General features: G+C 41.9%; 1 protein-coding gene across 3 annotated transcripts in view; it reads right to left on the bottom strand.

The window, feature by feature from the left end:
• Nucleotides 1-13033: 13033 nt before the first annotated feature.
• Dcp1a (decapping mRNA 1A) overlaps nt 13034-17654 on the bottom strand; it is a 55528-nt gene continuing 50907 nt past the window's right edge. For all 3 annotated transcript variants that reach the window (XM_021731134.3, XM_005317209.4, XM_040289749.2), the window contains one exon: nt 13034-17306. In XM_021731134.3, coding sequence (XP_021586809.1) covers nt 17226-17306 — 81 coding nt within the window. In that variant the 3' untranslated portion in view covers nt 13034-17225. The remainder of the gene's footprint in view (nt 17307-17654) is intronic.

Here is a 17654-nt window from a genome sequence, read left to right as displayed (position 1 = left end):
AGAGTCAAGGCCCAGTTCTTTCTGCTGTCAGCCCCAAGGCTGGCACACCCTAAGACATGAAGGCCCAGGCTCTTGCAGCAAAAGCCTCCGCACAAGCTGGACACCATGGTTATAATCCCAGTTGCTCAGGAGGCTGAGGCAGGAGGATCGTGAGTTCAAAGCCAGCCTCAGCAACTTGGTGAGGCCCCAGGCAACTCAGTGAGACGTCTCTAAATCAAATATAAAAAGGGCTGAGGATGCAGCTCAGTGGTTAAGCACCCCTGGGATCAATCCCTGGTGCCAAACAAAACAAACAAACAAACAAAAAATGCAGGTCTTTGGGTACCGCATCAAGCTTCCTGAATTAGCCTCTGTCATGGGGCCTAGGACTCAGCACTGTTAATAGGACCCTCTCTTGTGTTGGGGTTCTGGGAACTCTCCAGCGAAAAATGCAGGCCAGTCTGCTATGACTTTGGTTTCTGGAGCTGGACAGCTTTAGGTTCAGTGCTTTCCCAAAGGACTGATTAATTCTTAAAGACTGTACCACTCAATTCTGGGATGGCTATGAAACTTTTTTTTTTTTTTTTTTAAACCAGGGATTGAACTCAGGGACACTTGACCACTGAACCTCATCCCAGCCCTTTTTTGTATTTTATTTAGAGACAGGGTCTCACTGAGTTGTGTAGCACCTCGCTAAATTGCTGAGGCTGGCTTTGAACTCATAATCCTCTTGCCTCTGCCTCTGGAGCTGCTGGGATTACAGATGTGTGCCACCGTGTCCAGCTGATGATACATTGTTAAGAGAGTGAAAGTGAGAGATAGAACAGGAGGTAGAGCCTTTTTGTCAAGAACAAATAAAAGCCCAGCCTGGTGGCACATGCCTGTAGTCCCAGTGACACAGGAGGCTGAGGCAGGAGGATTGCAAGTTTGAGGTCAGCCGTGGCAACCTAGCGAGACCTTGTCTTGGGACAAAAATTAAAATAAAATAAAGTAAAATAAATAGGGTTTGGGGTGTAGCTCAGTGGTAGAGGATCCCTGGGTTTAATTCCCCAGTACCATTAAAAATAAAAATAAATAAATAAAAGCACGTGTGTACATTTATGCATGTGGGGATCATTTATATGGTCAAAGCAAAAAGTCTACAAAGATAGTTTCCAAGCTAAGGTGGACTTGGGAGGGTGGGAGTGAGTTTCTTTACCCATTTCTTTTTTGTTGTTGTTTTTGGGATATAATGGCAATGAACATAGTTGGCTTTTATAATCAAAAAAAAAAGAAAGAAAGAAAGGAAAATAAAATTCCATCTTGAAAACATTATTGAGGTTGGGGGGGGTGCATTTGTATGAATGTACTTTTTCTTTTCATTTCCCACGATTATGTAAAGCTGTGCCTGGGTTTCATAAGCCAGGCTGCTGCCTGGGAGGTTTTTGGGTTGAGAGCAAAGCCCCGGGCTGTGTGGGTGCCCTTGCCCTTGCTTGGCTATCTGCATGCAACTCAGGACAAAGCTACTCTGATGTGCCCCGGCATGTCTGCTGTCCGCTGAACACGGAGTGGGCATCGATGAGGCGTGAATGGCCCCGAGCAGCTGCGTTCCTGAGTGACAGGGCTGGGCATTGCTTTGGCAGGGCTGGGTCCATGTGTGTGTGTTCCCGGGGCACGCCTGGGCTGGGTGCTGTGAGCCTCAAGCCAGCACAGGGCTCGCAGTGCAGCAGACACTAACTTTTATATCCTTGGGACACTTCCTTTGACTCAGGTCCAGGGCTCTCTGCCAGAAGTGGCCTGAGATGAGTCCTTGAGGGGTGATTGTGCAGGCTTGTCTCTTTTGAGGTAAAAACACTATTTGTTCAACTCACTCATAAGAACCTCTGATTTTTCTGTATTTGTTTCTATTTCTTTAAACGATTTCAATTTCTGATTATAAAAGTAAAACATATAGCCAGGCACAGTAGTGCATGCTTGTAATCCTGCAATTTGGGAGGCTGAGGCAGGAGGATCATAAATTCAAGCCTGGCCTCTGCAATTTAGCAAGATTATGTCTCAAAATGAAACATAAAAGAAGCTGGGAATGTATTTCAGTGGTTAAGCACCCCTGGGTTCAATCCCTAGTAACAAACAAGACAAAAAAAGTAAAACTTACTCATTGTTAAAACCTAAAATATACAGAAAATTTAAACTTAAAATCATGCAAGATTCCACCCAAAGAGAACCACTGTTAAAAACCATTTGTTCGGAGCTGGGGGTGTGGTTCAATGGCAGGGTGCTTGCCTAGCATATGCAAGGGCCTGGGTTCAATCCTCAGATCTCCAAGGAAAAGAAGTCATTTATTCAATTGACAAATATTATTTATTGTAGTTGTTATTGTCTCAGGAGAAGGGCCCAAGGAGTACCCACAGGGAAGGGGGAATTTGACTCAGGACTGGCTGGTTTCTTGGTTCTTGGCATAAGTGACAAAAAAGGATTTCAGCATACCAAAGGCATAGACAGAGGTTTACTTAAGAAGTAGATACACATTCAAGAGAGAATGCAGTGGGTGTGGTGGTGCATGCCTGTAATCCTAGCAATTTGGGAAGGAAGATCACCAATTCAAGGTCAGCCTTGGCAATTTAGTGAGGCCCTAAACCATTTGTGAGATTGTAGCTCTGTGGTAAGGGACCTCTGGGTTCAATCCCTAGGGTGGGGGGAAAAATATATTTATAGGGTCTGGGGATGTGGCTCAAGTGGTAGCGCGCTCACCTGGCATGCGTGCGGCCTGGGTTCGATCCTCAGCACCACATACAAACAAAGATGTTGTGTCTGCCAAAAACTAAAAAAATAAAAAAATAAATTCTCTTTCTCTCTCTCTCTTAAAAAAAAAAATATATATTTATATATATATTTAAAATGTAAATATACACACACACCAAATAGATACCATTTTTTACACTAGCATTTTAGAATTCTTCAGACATCTTTTTTTTTTTTTTAAATTGAACCCAGGGGTCCTTTATCACTGAGCTACATTTTTAGCCCTTTTTATTTTTTTATTTTGAGATAGGTCTCACCAAGTGGCTTAGAGCCTCACTAAATTGCTGAAGCTGGCCTTGAACTTGGGATCCTCCTGACTCTGCCTCCCAAGTTGCTTGGATTTCAGTCGTGTGCCACCGTGCCTGGCTAAAGACATCACTTTTACTAGCAGTCATAGGGCTTTTTCCTCATTTATTAACTATTCCTACAGATGAGTGGACTATTTTCAGTTTTTCACCATTACATGCTACTCTGAATTTTGTTGCCTATGTCCTTGTCCTTCTGTGAGATTACCTCCTAAACCAGAGTTCTAAATGAGAAACTACTGGGTCAGAGGGTGGCAATCCTCCCAGGGCTCTGGATACATATTTGGCAAAGAGCTCCCAGAAAGTCTGGTTCTGCTGGCTCAGTCAACTTTTGCCACTAACTGGTGAGGTCTCATTGTGGGCTTGGGAGAGAGAAGACAGAGAGGGGATCCAGAGCCTACTTGGCCGTGGCTGGATCTTTATCCTTCCTTGAGCCTCAGTTTTCCCACATCTGTAAAATGGGCTTATTCTTGCAACGCAGAGGTTGGGTTCTCTCATCGTGCCTGGCCTTGTGTGCTGGGTTAGAAATTTGTGGGGCTTTTCTCTGTCTGGGTCTGGAAGGTTGAAAGACTGCTAACATGTTTTAGTAAATGACTTCTTCAGGCAGTGAAGTGTAGGGGTGGGGAGGGTCTTGGACCCTGGTGACCAGGAAAAAAGGCAAGTGGAATGGCCAGGCAAGGTGGTCCATTCCTTTTGGTTGAGGCAGGAGAATCACAAGTTTGAGGCCAGCCTGGACAACTAAGTTCCTTTCTCAAAATAAAAAATAAAAAGGGCTCAGTGGACCTGGGATTACAGCTCCTATAATCCCAGGGGCTCAGGAGGCTGAGGCAAGAGGATCAAAAGTTCATAGCCAGCCTCCACAACTTAGGGAGGCCCTAAGCAACTTAGGCTCTGTCTCAAAATAAAGTATGAAAAGGGCTGGCGATATGGCTCAATAGTTAAGTGCCCTGGATTCAATCGCCAATATAAGGGGGGAAAAAAAGCAATGAGAGGAGAGAAATGGCAGGGTTTTGCAGATCCTTTTCTCTAGGACATCTGCAGACTTGGGGCACTGTGCACTAGGCTGGTGGAAGTCTCATTCAAGGGAGGAAAGGGTGGGAAAGGGAGCCCAGAGACCTCCTAGAGTCTCTCTGGTCTCTTTCCTGGGAGCCAGTTCAACCAAGCACACAAGGCTTTCTTGTCTCTTGACTTCCTCTTGTGCTGACTTTATTTTTTAAAATTGACATATGATAACACATCATGAAATGGGTTCCCTTTTTTCCCCCTCCACCATTAGGGATTGAACTCAGAGGGATTCTACCACTGAGCTTCACCTTCAGTCCTTTTTTGGAGGGGTGGGGAGGTACCATGGATTGAACTCAGGGGCACTCGATCACTGAGCCACGTCCCCCAGCCCTATTTTAATATTTTATTAGAGACAAGGTCTCACTGAGTTGCTTAGTGGCCTCACTAAATTGCTGAGGCTGGCTTTGAACTTGCAATCCTCCTGCCTCAGCCTCCCGAGCCACTGGGATAACAGGCGTGCACCACTGCGCCTGGCTCATCTTCAGTCCTTTTAATTTCCATTTTAAGACAGGGTTTCTCTAAGTCGAGAGGCTGGTCTGGAACTTGTGATCCTCTGCCTTAGCCTCCCAAGTTGCTGGGATTACAGGTGTGCACCACTGTACCTGGTGAAATTTACCTTTTTAAAGAGTACAATTCAGTGACTTTGGGTATTAGGGGATAGATGGGAGAAATAGAAAGTCTGGTGGTCCATTTTCAAAATATTGCGCTTAGTCTTAATTGGGACGTAAGATCCACTGTAGGCATTTTGAGCTCTCTAACCTGTATCCAATCAGGGCCATTTTAACTAGAGTCCTTCCCTTTGCCCTCCCTAATTTTAAAATTACCTAGCCAATGGCGGAGATTGTAACTTCTAGCTCCTCCTATCAGAGCAAGGGGCGGTGCTGAGTTAGGGATAAACCCAGGGGGACTGCCAGCCCAAGTGTGCTAGCTTGCTAGACTCTGTTCTGTAGCATTTCCAGTTAGCCTTGCCAGGCTACTTGTGAGCACGTGTTGGATTCCATGCAACACCGCAGTATTGCTAACATAGAAAAGGAAAGGAAAAGTGTGCACCACCAAGCCTGGCAACTTTCCTATTCTTATACTCTCAGTACAATACAATACTTCTGTGACTCCTGGTCACCAAAATGTACGGCCATATCTCCTCATTAAGCAATTCTGCAGCAGACACCAGCTGCGATCTCCTAATTCAATTCCATTCTGACAGCATCTACCTAAGGTAACATCAGTCCGGTCTCAGGTTGTGTCTGGCTTCTTTCATTCAGTGGAGTAGGATGTTTTCAATGTTCATTTATGTTGCAGAATGGCTTATTACTTTATTCTTTTTTATTGATGAATAACATACCATTGAATGAGTATACCATCTGTTGTTTGACAGTTGATGGGCATTTGGTTTTTTTCTTATTTTTAGTTGTAGATGGACACAATACCTTTATTTCATTTATTCATTCGTATATGGTGCTGAGGATCAAACCCAGTGCCTCACACGTGCTTCCTAAAGCACTCTACCACTGAGCTACAGCCCCAGTCCTGGGTCATTTTGATATTATGAATAATGCTGCTTTGAACAGCGATGTGTGTAAACTTAGTTTCTAATTATCTTTCTCTCTTGCGCGCTCTCTCTCTCTCTCTTTTTGGTACTAGGCTTTAACCCAGGTTAGTGCCAGTATCGGAGCCCAGCCAAGACTTGCCAGGCCCGCTTTCCTTGAGCAGGAAGAAGAGGTGCTTAGTCACTGTAACTTGCAATTTGAATGGAGGGCTGAGTCCTGTCTGGTACCTTTCTGAGTAAAGAGCAAGGAGCCATCTCATGGCAGTGCCCTGCAGCCGTTGCCAACTCCTGCTGGGTGATGAGCTGCTAAGGAGGAGCACTAAAAGGGCACTTTTTTTTTTTTTTTTTGGTAGCAGGGATTGAACCCAGGGGTGCTTAACCACTGAGCCACATCCCTAATGGCCCGTTTATATTTTTTGAGACTGGGTCTCCCTAAATTGCTCAGGGCCTAAATTGCTAAGGCTGATCTTGAATTTGTAATCCTCTTGCCTCAGCCTCCCATGTCATTGGGATTACAGATGAATGCCATAATGCCCAGTTTGTGGTCAATCTTAAGAATTAGTTTGCCTAGTCTGTGTGTTCCCAGTTATTCAATCCAACACTAATCTAGGTGTTGCAGTGGTAGAATTTTGTAGATGTGCTGAATTCAGTGGCATTACCCTATAATCCCAGTGACTCTGGAGGCTAAGGTAGGAGGATTCCTAGTTTGAGGCCAGCCTCAGCAAATTAGGGAGACCCTGTCTCAAAATAAAAAAAATAACAAAGCCTGGGGATGTACCTGAGGAGTAAAGTGCCCCTGGGTTCAATCCTCAGTAACAAAAAGGCGGGGGTGGGGGTGGGTGGGGGTGGGTGGGGGGTGGGGTGGGGGTGGGGGGTAATATTGGAGATGTGATTAAAATCCATAGTCAGTTGATTTTAAGTAAAGGAGATCATACAAAATAATCTGGGTGGACCTGATTCATCCTCTTGAGAGGTCGTAAAGGAAAAAATTCCTTTGTGGAATACAGCTTCCCTAGGGCCAAGAGTCCAATCTGCCTTGAAGATTTCCAACTTGCCCCACCAGCTTGAAGTTTTCCAGTTTACCCCCAAATGGAGTAGCTAATACCTTGAAACAAATCTGTTAATCTCCTGTGCGCACAATAAAAATAACTTATTATTCAGTTGGATCTGTAATCCCAGCAGTTTGGAAGGCTGAGGCATGAGGATTGGAAATTCATTGCCAGCCTCAGCAATTTAGTGAGGCTCTAAGCAACTTAGCAAGACCCTGTCTCAAAATAAATATATAAAAAGGGCTGGGGATGTTGCTCAGTGGTTAAGCACCCCTGGGCTCAATCCTTGGTACAAAAGAGGAAAAAAAAAAAAAGGAAAAGAAACCATTATCCTTCCATGCCCTCCAGCATCCAGAAGTCACCACTGATTTTTCAATTATTTCCTTAAAGTCTTATTTTTTTTCTACTCATCTATGTAAATATTTTACATGAACATGCTGCCCATCTTGCTGGTTTACCTCGCTTTTTAATTCCTGACCTTTTCTACCCTAGTATTACTGTTGGTGCAGAGGGAGGTCAACCTGTCCCTTTTTCATTAGAACATTTGTTTGCTTTTGCTTTTATACTGTAAGGAACAACATTTGTGCTTTCACTCCAATCAGCACGGAGCTTCCAGGAAACTTATTTCTTTTTTCCCCTGGTTGCTACTGCAGACCGGACCCTGTGTGTCCTTGTCCAATCCCAAACCCAAGCCCAGATTGCATTGTTGACACTCTGTGAGTCATCCCGGAAGGCCTGAGGAAGGCGAGGGCAGGGCACTTCTGAGAGGTTAGTCCCAGTACTGGAGCCCAGCCAAGACTTGCCAGGCCCACTTTCCTTGAGCAGGAAGAAGAGGTGCTTAGTCACTGTCACTTGCAATTTGAATGGAGTTCCAGGTGCCGTCTGGCTCTGCTTTGGGCCTGGTACCTTTCTGGGTAGAGAGCAAGGAGCCATCTCATGGCAGTGCCCTCCAGCCTCTGCCAACTCCTGCTGGGTGATGGGCTGGCTAAGGAGGGGCACTAAAAGGGCACTTTTTTTTTTGGTAGCAGGGATTGAACCCAGGGGTGCTTAACCACTGAGCCACATCCCCAGCCCTTAATATATTTTATTTTGAGAATGAGTAGCTTAGGGCCTTGCTAAGTTGCTGAGTCTGGCTTTAACTTGATCCTCTTGCTTCAGACTCCTGAGCAGCTGGGATTACAGGGGTGCACCACTGCAGCAGGCTCCAAGACGGGGCACTTGTAGGGAGTTTGCAGGACGCGGCAGGGAGATATTCAGCCTTGTCCCCTTTTCTGGTACTCCTAGGTTTCTCGGAGCAAGGAAGGGGTGGTGGAGGTGGTGATGCTATTTGCATGGATACTAAGGGTTAAAGTTTTGTTTTGTGGGTGGATTTCCTCCTGGCTTGACTGTGACTAACTAAAAGTGAATGGCTAGTTCCGATAGAACCAAAGAGCTCTGGAGTGGGGTGATGGAGCTGCTGAACTGCTCTGAGCCACCGCCCCTCCTGGGAAACATGGAAGCCATCAACAGCACTTTACTATATAGGTTTGAGGCAGGTGATTAATGAGGACATACATCAAGCCCCAAACCCAGGTTTCTTGGCCCCCCAAACTCAATATTTTTTTTAAAATTTTGATTTAATAAATAGAGCAGGTTGAAGTAGTCTCTTGAACCCATCCATTGCCCAATCAGGGAGCAAAGCTACTGTCATTTCAAAATACCCCTCACAATTTTCCAGGGACCTAGAAGCCTTTGTGTTCTGCAAACCCAGAGGAAGTTCCTGTGAAGAGCTTCTGCCGCTCTCTAGCTTGGTGAATTTGGGGCTGATTGCCTCAAGCAATTTACTTGAGCACATCCTCCTTTCTAAAATGGGTCACACATGTGTTTTGCAGAGGGGCATGAGGGGGAAGCTCATTCTATTCAACAAATAGTGATATGCAGCTCTACTACGTGCCACCTTCAAGGGCAAAGAGGTCCTAGCAGCCCTGGTTCTCTGTGGAGGGTGTGGTCCAATGCTTGTGGCACAGAATAGCTGCTTCTCCCAGTTTGATGGCCAGATGAGGGTACTAACAAATAGCTCGCTCTGTCTCTTCTACCACCTGTTCCACTGGCCTCTCCCTGAGACCACAGCCTGGGGAGGTGCTGTGCAATCAAAGCGTTGAGCCATACTGGCCACCTCAGTGCACTGGACCATCATTTAAGGACTCCAAAGTCCTCCAGAGCATTATTAATTAATAACTTCACCATTTGATTCTGAAGCCCAAACAGCTCTTTCGTCTCCTTTTGGGCAGAACCCCATGTGTGTCAGGGCAGTGGATGGATGAGCATCTGGGCTGGGGACCATGGGTGGCTGGGAGGCACTGATTCCCAGGTGTGTTGGGCCCTGGCCAGGTCTCAGAGTGAAGACCAGGGTTCTTCTTTTAAGTTTTAAAAAAAATTTCACACAAACACACATATATATATAATTATTATTTTTTTTTTAAAGAAAGAGAGAATTTTAATATTTATTTTTTAGTTTTTGGCGGACACAACATCTTTGTTTGTATGTGGTGCTGAGGATTGAACCTGGGCCGCACGCATGCCAGGTGAGCGCGCTACCGCTTGAGCCACATCCCCAGCCCCAATATAATTATTATTTTTTAAAATACTTTTTAGTTGTAGGTTGACATAATAACTTTATTTTATTTATGTATCTTTATGTGGTAGTGAGGATTGAACCCAGGGCCTCACATGTGCTAGGCCAGCACTCCACCATTGAGCTGCAACTCCAGCCTCACATGTATAATTATTATACATTTATTTACTTTATATTATATGTTATATTTTATATTTAAATATTATATTTCATATATTTATATAAAGTATATATTTTATATTTTACTCATATTTTGGTACTGGCAATTTAGCTCAGGGGCACTTTACCACTGATATACATCCCCAGCCCTTTTTTTGAAACAGGGTCTTGCTGAGTTGCTTAGGGTCTCACTAAGTTTCTGAGGCTGGATTTGAACTTGTGATTCTCCTGCCTCAGTCCCAAATTGCTGGCATTATAGGCATACGCCACCATATCCAGCATGGATTCCTAGGTCTTTTTTTTTTTTTTTGTGGTACCAGGGATTGAATCCAGGGGTGCTTAATCACTGAGCCACATCCCCAGCCCTTTTTAAATATTTTATAGAAACAGGGTCTCCCTGAGTTGCTCAGGGCCTTGCTAAATTGCTGAGGCTGGCTTTGAACTCGTGATCCTCCTGCCTCAGCCTCCCAAGCTGCTGGGATTACAGGCATGTGCGCCTGCACCCAGCTTTCTAGGTCTTGATAGATGAGAAGCAGACCACTCTAGGTTTTAATAAACAGTCGCAACAGGAATGACCTAAGAATGACCCAAAGGCAATGGATGCAACTGAGTCTAGAAAAGAATTCTAGATCAGCTCTTCAGTCTGCTAGGTTTCAGATCCTTGATCTACCTATCACTTGTTCAATATGCAACCTTTGGCATAAGCTTAACTAATCTTAGCTTCAAACTTTATTCTCCCTAAAATGAGTTACTGTGAAGATCAGGAAAATAATGGGGGCAGCAATTCTTAGCTGTTGAATGAGTATGCAGCATTAATGATGACTGATGTGTGTATCTATACCTAAATAGTTATAAAGCAAGTTAGCTCTAAGGCAGACAGGTATAACAAACATTTCAGAACTACATTTGGAAATATGCATGTTAGTAATGATTATTAAGGATACACATGATTAAAACCCCTTTTTGTGTGGTACTGGGGACTTGACCCAAGAGTGCTCTGCCACCAAGCAGCATTCCCAGCACTTTTTAACCTTTATTTTCAGGCAGGGGTCTTGCTAAATTGCTGAGGCTGGCCTTGAATGTGCACTTCTTGTGCCTCAGCCTCCTGAGTAGCTGGGATTACAGGTGTGTGCCACTGCACCTGGCTTACACCCTTTTTTCCTTAAACTTTTCTGTTTTCATAATGATCCTGTTTACTTCCCTTCTTTTTAAAAAATCATCCTAGATGCCTGGTATATGAGAGCTCAGTACATATGAATCAAATAAAATTTGAGAAATGATTCAGATGAATCATATAGAACATTTTTTTTTCTATTATAAAAGTTTTTCGGTAGAACTATACCCTCTCCACTTGACGGAACCTTAAAGGAGTAAATGAAGCTCTTGAGATGTCAACTCATGTGAATTACACATTTCATATTTAATGACTAGAGAGGGAATTATTTAATAGGTCCAGGACTTGGAGACTCCAGATGTAAGGATCCCCGTGGCTGTGGTCCTGTGCTTGGGAACAGACTGTGTTAATCTTTTTTTTTTAAATTTATCTCATTCACATTTATTTATTTATTTAGCCACTTAATGCTGGTATGTTAAGGGTTTTACTATCATTTAAACATTTTTTTTTTTTTTGGTAATGGGACTCAGTGGCACTAAACCACTAAGTTACATCCCCATCCCTTTTCTGTATTTTATTTAGAGACAGGTCTCACTGAATTGCTTAACACCTCGGTAAATTGCTGAGGTTGGCTTTGAACTTGCAATCTTTCTGTGTCAGTCTTCTGAGCCGCTGGGATTACAGGCTTGTGTGACCACACTGGGCTGTTTGTATTTGATGCTTTTCTTTTTTTAGATTTTTTTAAAAAAATATTCTTTTTAGTTATACATGACAGGAGAATGTAGTTTGGCAAATTATATGTACAGAGTATAACATTCTATTTGGGTTCTGCTCTTTTGATTGTGAATAATACAGAGTTATCCCCTGGTCACATAATCAAGTACAAGGCTAGGAAAGTTATGTCCAGTTAATTCTACTGTCTTTCCTATTCCCCATCCTTATCGCTTCCCTTCATTTCCTTCTAGCTAATCCAATAGATTCAAAAACTGCATACTACAGTGACACAGCCACATCAATGTTTATAGCAGTTCAACTCACAATAGCCAAGCTATGGAAGTAACTTAGGTGTCCTTCAAAGAAAAATGGGTAAAGAAAATGTGGCATATATACACAATGCAATATTACTCAGCCATAAAAAGAATGAAATAATGGCATTTGCTGATAAATGGATGGAACTGGAGAATATCAACTCACAATAGCCAAGCTATGAAAATAACTTAGGAGACCTTCAAAGGATAAATGGATAAAGAAAATGTGATACACACACACACACAATGGAATATTACTCAGCTATAAAGAATGAAATAATGGCATTTGCTGATAAATGGATGGAACTAGAGAATATCATGCTAAGTGAAATAAGCCAATCCCCCCAAACCAAAGGTCCAATGTTTTCTCTGATAATGTGGAGATTGATAATGTTAATCTTATGAATCACTTGACTGAGTTAAGGGCTACATAGATAGCTGGTCAGGCATTGTTTCTGGGTGGGTTTATAAGGGTTTTGGGGAGAGATTAGCATAAGCATTGGTAGACTTGAGTAAAGCAGATCTGCCCTCACCAATGTGAGTGGGCATTTCCAATACCCTGATGGCTTCAATGGGACAAAGAGGAGGAAGTTGAATTAACTCTATCTGACCTGGTACATCGTTCTCTTGACTTCAAAGCTGTCTGTTCTTAGCCATTTGGACCGGTTTGGAGTCCATAAAATTGGATTTCTTGGGCCTGTAGCTTGCAGATGGCAGATCATGGGACTTCTCAGCCTCCATAATCATGTGGGCCAATATCTGATAATTATTAAAGAAAAGTTACAGGAAGCCATTGGTTTGGAGTAAGCTCCCATAGTAGGTCCATCAGGCCAAACCAAAATGTACTCACTCATGCTGAAGTTTCATATCAGAAAGCCAAAACTCAGTGGGTTATCTGATGTTTTGAGAAATTAGGAGAGAGAACAGTCAAATCCCTCAACAGGCCAGTTTTAGCCAGCAGGATAAGGCTAAACCTTACCATCATATTTTAACCTTAAAACAAAAGTAACTGGGAAATGACTAATTCACTTTTTGTTTTCTGCTTCTGCAGCCTGTTTTCTGTTATAAATCTTTAGGGAAATAAGGGTTTGGCTCAGTGCTAGAGCAAGTGCTTAGCAAGTGAGAAGCACTGGGTTCAATCCCCGGGGTGCACACAAATTATACTGAATGTGATATTGCTGGATTTTGGACTTGAAATAAAGCTAATTAAGAACCTTAAACTGAGTTTAAATGGTCCTGTTTCTTTAGAACCCTGACTCTATGGGGTGGAGACAGGAGGATGAGGTTTTCTTTGTTGCTTTTGTTCCCTCTCCCTCCCCTTCTCACCAGTACAGGGCAACTCATTCAAAAGTTCCTATTTCTACAAATTAAATAAAAACACAGGTAAACTTAGTAGGTGCTAAAACTTGGTTTTGAAATTTTATTAAAAAAATATATTTGCAAACATATAAAATTTAGGATGAAAAACGCTCATTTTAAAACATGTAATAACTTAATATTTGCAAACATACACAGATGGTATAAAATCCATACCATTAAAAATGTCAATGATGCTGTATTGCGCTCATGGAACAAAAACTTTGCTGTCACTCCAGAGCTTCTTGTCCCCACATTTCAGGGAGCTAAGAATCTGATACAATGAAAGTTGTGAGAGCCAAACGGCCAAAGCAGTAATACAGAATAAAAGACCATTGAGAACACCTATTTTAAAAACATGTTTCCTAAGAATTCACAACATGGATAAAAGGGAAATGCAATCTTGCATTTTTTGCCACTTCAAAGTGATCAATATTGCATCTTAGCATTTTAAAGAAAGATGTCAAATACAAATCTGAGTGAAAGATTGCACACATCTCTCCTGCTGAAATTTGCTGAAAAACAGGCTCCTTGGGGCCCTGTCCTGCTCAAAGAAATATTTTCAAGCATAGCTTTTAAAAAGCTCAGTATAAGTTGCTTTGCTCTGTTCAGATATCAACATTTTAGACACTTGAAAACACAGAGCACTGTTGATTCCTGAAGGTACTCTGAACACAACTGAAGAAAACCAAAGGTACGTAAGAAACAACAACAACAACAAAAAACACAGATTCCACAGCAAATGTGCAGCAAGGATGCAGGACATGGGCCCATGATTCTCAGTCTTCACTACTCAGGCTGAGGTTACTTGTGCCTCTGTCACCTCTCATTCCTCTCCAAGTTACAGTATGATGGCTGATTCTGTTTTTTAAGCAGTTAGGCACCTTCAATTTCATGTTGCATTATTAGTAATACAATGGCAGTCATGGCCTCTACTACCAAAAAAAGAAAATTTCCAACTACATTCTTTGGGGGAGGAGAGTAATAAAGCTGCATGGTTTAAAAATATTTACCTAGTAGTGGATTTGATGGACTCTATAATTTCAACAAGAAAATATAAGCCAGAAATAGAATAAATGCTTGAACATGCAAAATCTGGTCAGACATATTCTAAACTAAGTCTGTGCATCCTCCTGTAGAGAAGTGCCCAGGTTAACTCAGGTTCTGAACAAAACACTACTGTTCAAGGTAAGCTGTAAACATTCCATAGGAGACTGCAGGAAATGCTTCTCTTGACACTGTCACTTGATTGGAAAAAAAAAAATAAGCAACAAGCTATCCCTCCACCCCACCCTGCCCTGGGTACTGGGGATTGAACCCAAGGTGCTCTACAACTGAGCTACATCCCCAGCTCTTTTTAAAAAATTAATTAACTAGTTAATTAATTAATTTATAGTCATAGTCTTGCTAAATTGCCCAGGACAGCCTCGAATTTTCAATCTTCCTGACTCAGCCTTCTGAGTAAGGTGGGATTACACGTGTGCATGCCCAGCAAGTAGGACAACTTTCACAACTCACAAATCCTGGGAGAGATGCTCAACAAAGAGGAATAAGGTGATCTGGGAGGTATGGTGTGTCCATTCAAAGACATCACCTTATCTACAGCAAACACGTGAGTAGTGCTACCCACTGGTGGTATCCTAGACACACCATACTTAAAGGTCTGGGTTGCTCCTCCCAGGGCCTACACTTGGACTGCAAGTGGGGAGCAGGATGGGTAACAATGGACAGAGTGGTCTAAGTGCAGGTCTCCTGGGTTTTGCAAAATCCAGTTAGAAGGATCTCTATTCTTGCTGTCCATTTCTATTCAACTAAGGTTCCAGTTAAGACATGGCAGCAATGTAAACATGCAACCTAAGCATGAGGTTTTGGACAGTAAGCCTGAACAAGGAATAAGGCAACTGAACTGTGATATTCAGGCCAGGGTAATCCAACTGCAACTATCCAGGCTTGGCCTAGCTCTCAGGGGACTCATTCTGGCCTGAATCTCCTGGTAATCATGACCACGATTTTCTGGCTTCTGAATTTTAAGTTAATGCTTTGAAGATATAAATTTGGGAGTTAAAATAGGATTACCCTTTTCAAGTCTCCATGACTTGGGCACTTAAAAAAGTTTACTTTCACACTAAGGAAGCCTTATCATAGATTCTCTTTCACTGTTGATCATATTCACTCCTATGATTAAAGGATGAAAATTAACAGATTTGATTATAGATCCTCTTTAGGATATTCTCTCTTTACCCTCTCTCATAATATTATACAAACTCGAAAGCATCATTTAGATTCAAATGTCTACTACAATGAAAATCCCTTGATTCATCTGTTTACTAAAGCCCACTGAGACTACATGTGGGGTGTGATCAAATCTCCTGGTGCATTCATTTTATAAGAATAATCATGTGGTTCCTTGGACATCATCTCGGATGTCAGCAACATTCCTTATCTTGCTATAATTTGGATCTTACTAGAACTTTTCTCTTTCCTAGATGACAGCTTGAGCAATTTATTTTTGGTTGCTGAATTTACACACTATCTTTGAAAACAAACTCTTCCTAATTGAGTAAGAAAACTTATAAGCTTTCCTGAATTCTGCACAATTCACACACAAAACTAGGTAGATAGCAACATAAGACACTAAATCGAGAAGCAGAAACACTTTCCAGGAAGCATGTTCAGATTAACATAAGCCAATCAAACAAAGTATTCTTTTTTGCTAAAAAAACTACGACCAAACTAAAACAAGAATGTAATTCACAAGTAATTTCCTAAAATTTCTGCTAGGAAAAAAAAAATCTATGGACTTATGATTGAGTTATCATTAAAGCTTAAATGATTGTTCCCGAGGAACCATCACATCTGTCAGCATTATTGACAGCTAATCCTTATGCTAGCTGGTTGAGCCATTTGGGTTTTTACCCCATCATTAAATAGTGCTCAGAAAAGTAAGCAGTGCATCTTAATTGGTTAAATACTACAAAATGACCTGTATCATAGAAACAAAGACACTTTCATTCAAAAAATATCTTAAAATTACTATTGCTGAAATAAATCAAAATCTACATTAAAATATTACTAAACACCATTACATGCCATAAAAGAATAAATATAAATCATGGCAGATCAATAGCAGCATAACAAAGCATCTTTACATATTTTCACACTTTGGGCTGGAAAAGTTCTCACAGCCAAGGAATACATTGGTAAAGTTCTGAATTTCACACTTTCTTTTTAACTCCATAGTCTACAATAAAGTAAGGGCCGTGTGAATAACAGCTCCCTTTTCTGCATAGCTTTAAAACTGTTTTCAGTACACTTGAGGAATGGAACCAGAATGGCTTTGTCAGATTGGTCCACTGGTCCTTTTATCAAAGTGTTAAAGAAAATAATCAACAATGACTTCTGTGTTTTGACAGAAAAGGAGAATAAGGCTGTGTTTCACACACGAACTGAACATTTTCAGAACCACCGGAATTTAACTTAAAATGAAGATTTCTAGTAGGATGTGGGCATTCCCAGCTCTCGCCCCTGCTTTGAAGGTGTGACACGCTCCCTCCCACATCACCACAGAGCCTAGTAGGGCCCTATTAAAAAGGCAATGCTGCACTGGAGCCTGTTGCATGGCAGGACTGGGGACACTTAAAACAAAACACAAAGGAATTTCAGAACTTTTAAGGCCCAAATGGGGCACGCATATAAAATATACTTCACTTGAACAAATAATTCCTAATTTATCAACTTAAACTCTGATTCTTAAAACTTCAAGCTACTTTGTGGAGCTGACCTACTTTGTTCAGAACTCGACTATCAGCTTAATGCCCAAGTTTCTTAGGGGCAGGGGTGTGGGGAGGTGTGGGCTATGCTGAGTTCTGTGGCAAGGCTGGTGGCTACTCCTCCCTAAGTCTTGAAAGAGAAAGCAAGCTGAATATCAGACCCCTCTGTTCACATACTTGCTTACAGCTGATGAAAACAACCATATAACTTACACAATGGTCTTTTTTTTTTGTTGGTTTTTTTTTTTTTTGTCAAAGGTCTGCTGGTGATGCTTCACAGTGAAACCTCCATTATCACTGAGAATGTCACTTGGAAAACATTCTTAAGGAATGAGTCTCTTTCTCATAGGCTCATTTTCAGGATTCTCAAAATTCAATGTTCTGTTCAGAAAGAAGTTTCCATGATGAAGCCTATTGTTTTTGAGGATGACCCTCAACTTCAGATTTATTCCACTCCAGTCATAGGTTGTGGTTGTCTTTGTTTTTGGTCAGAACCTGCAAGTAAACTTCATGAAGTGTACTGAGGAAGCTGGAATCATTCTGGAAGAGATGATAAAGGAAAGAACATGGAAAGTCACATTTACCTTATCATAAAGCTTACTTCCCTGAAAACAGCTTAGGAAAAAACTGTAGCAGTGAATGCTATAACTAATTATTATTATTATTTTTTTTTAAAGAGAGAGAGAGATAGACACAGAGAGAGAGAGAATTTTAATATTTATTTTTTAGTTTTCGGCAGACACAACATCTTTGTTTGTATGTGGTGCTGAGGATTGAACCCGGGCCACTCGCATGCCAGGCAAGCACGCTACCGCTTGAGCCACATCCCCAGCCCTATAACTAATTGTTAATTACCCAAATAATCTCTCCCAGAGATCATCATGACTA

The sequence above is a fragment of the Ictidomys tridecemlineatus genome, chromosome 2, assembly GCF_052094955.1.
Source record: "Ictidomys tridecemlineatus isolate mIctTri1 chromosome 2, mIctTri1.hap1, whole genome shotgun sequence".
NCBI lineage: Eukaryota > Metazoa > Chordata > Mammalia > Rodentia > Sciuridae > Ictidomys > Ictidomys tridecemlineatus.
Note: the sequence above shows the minus strand (reverse complement) of the source record. Positions and strands in the feature narration are given on the sequence as shown.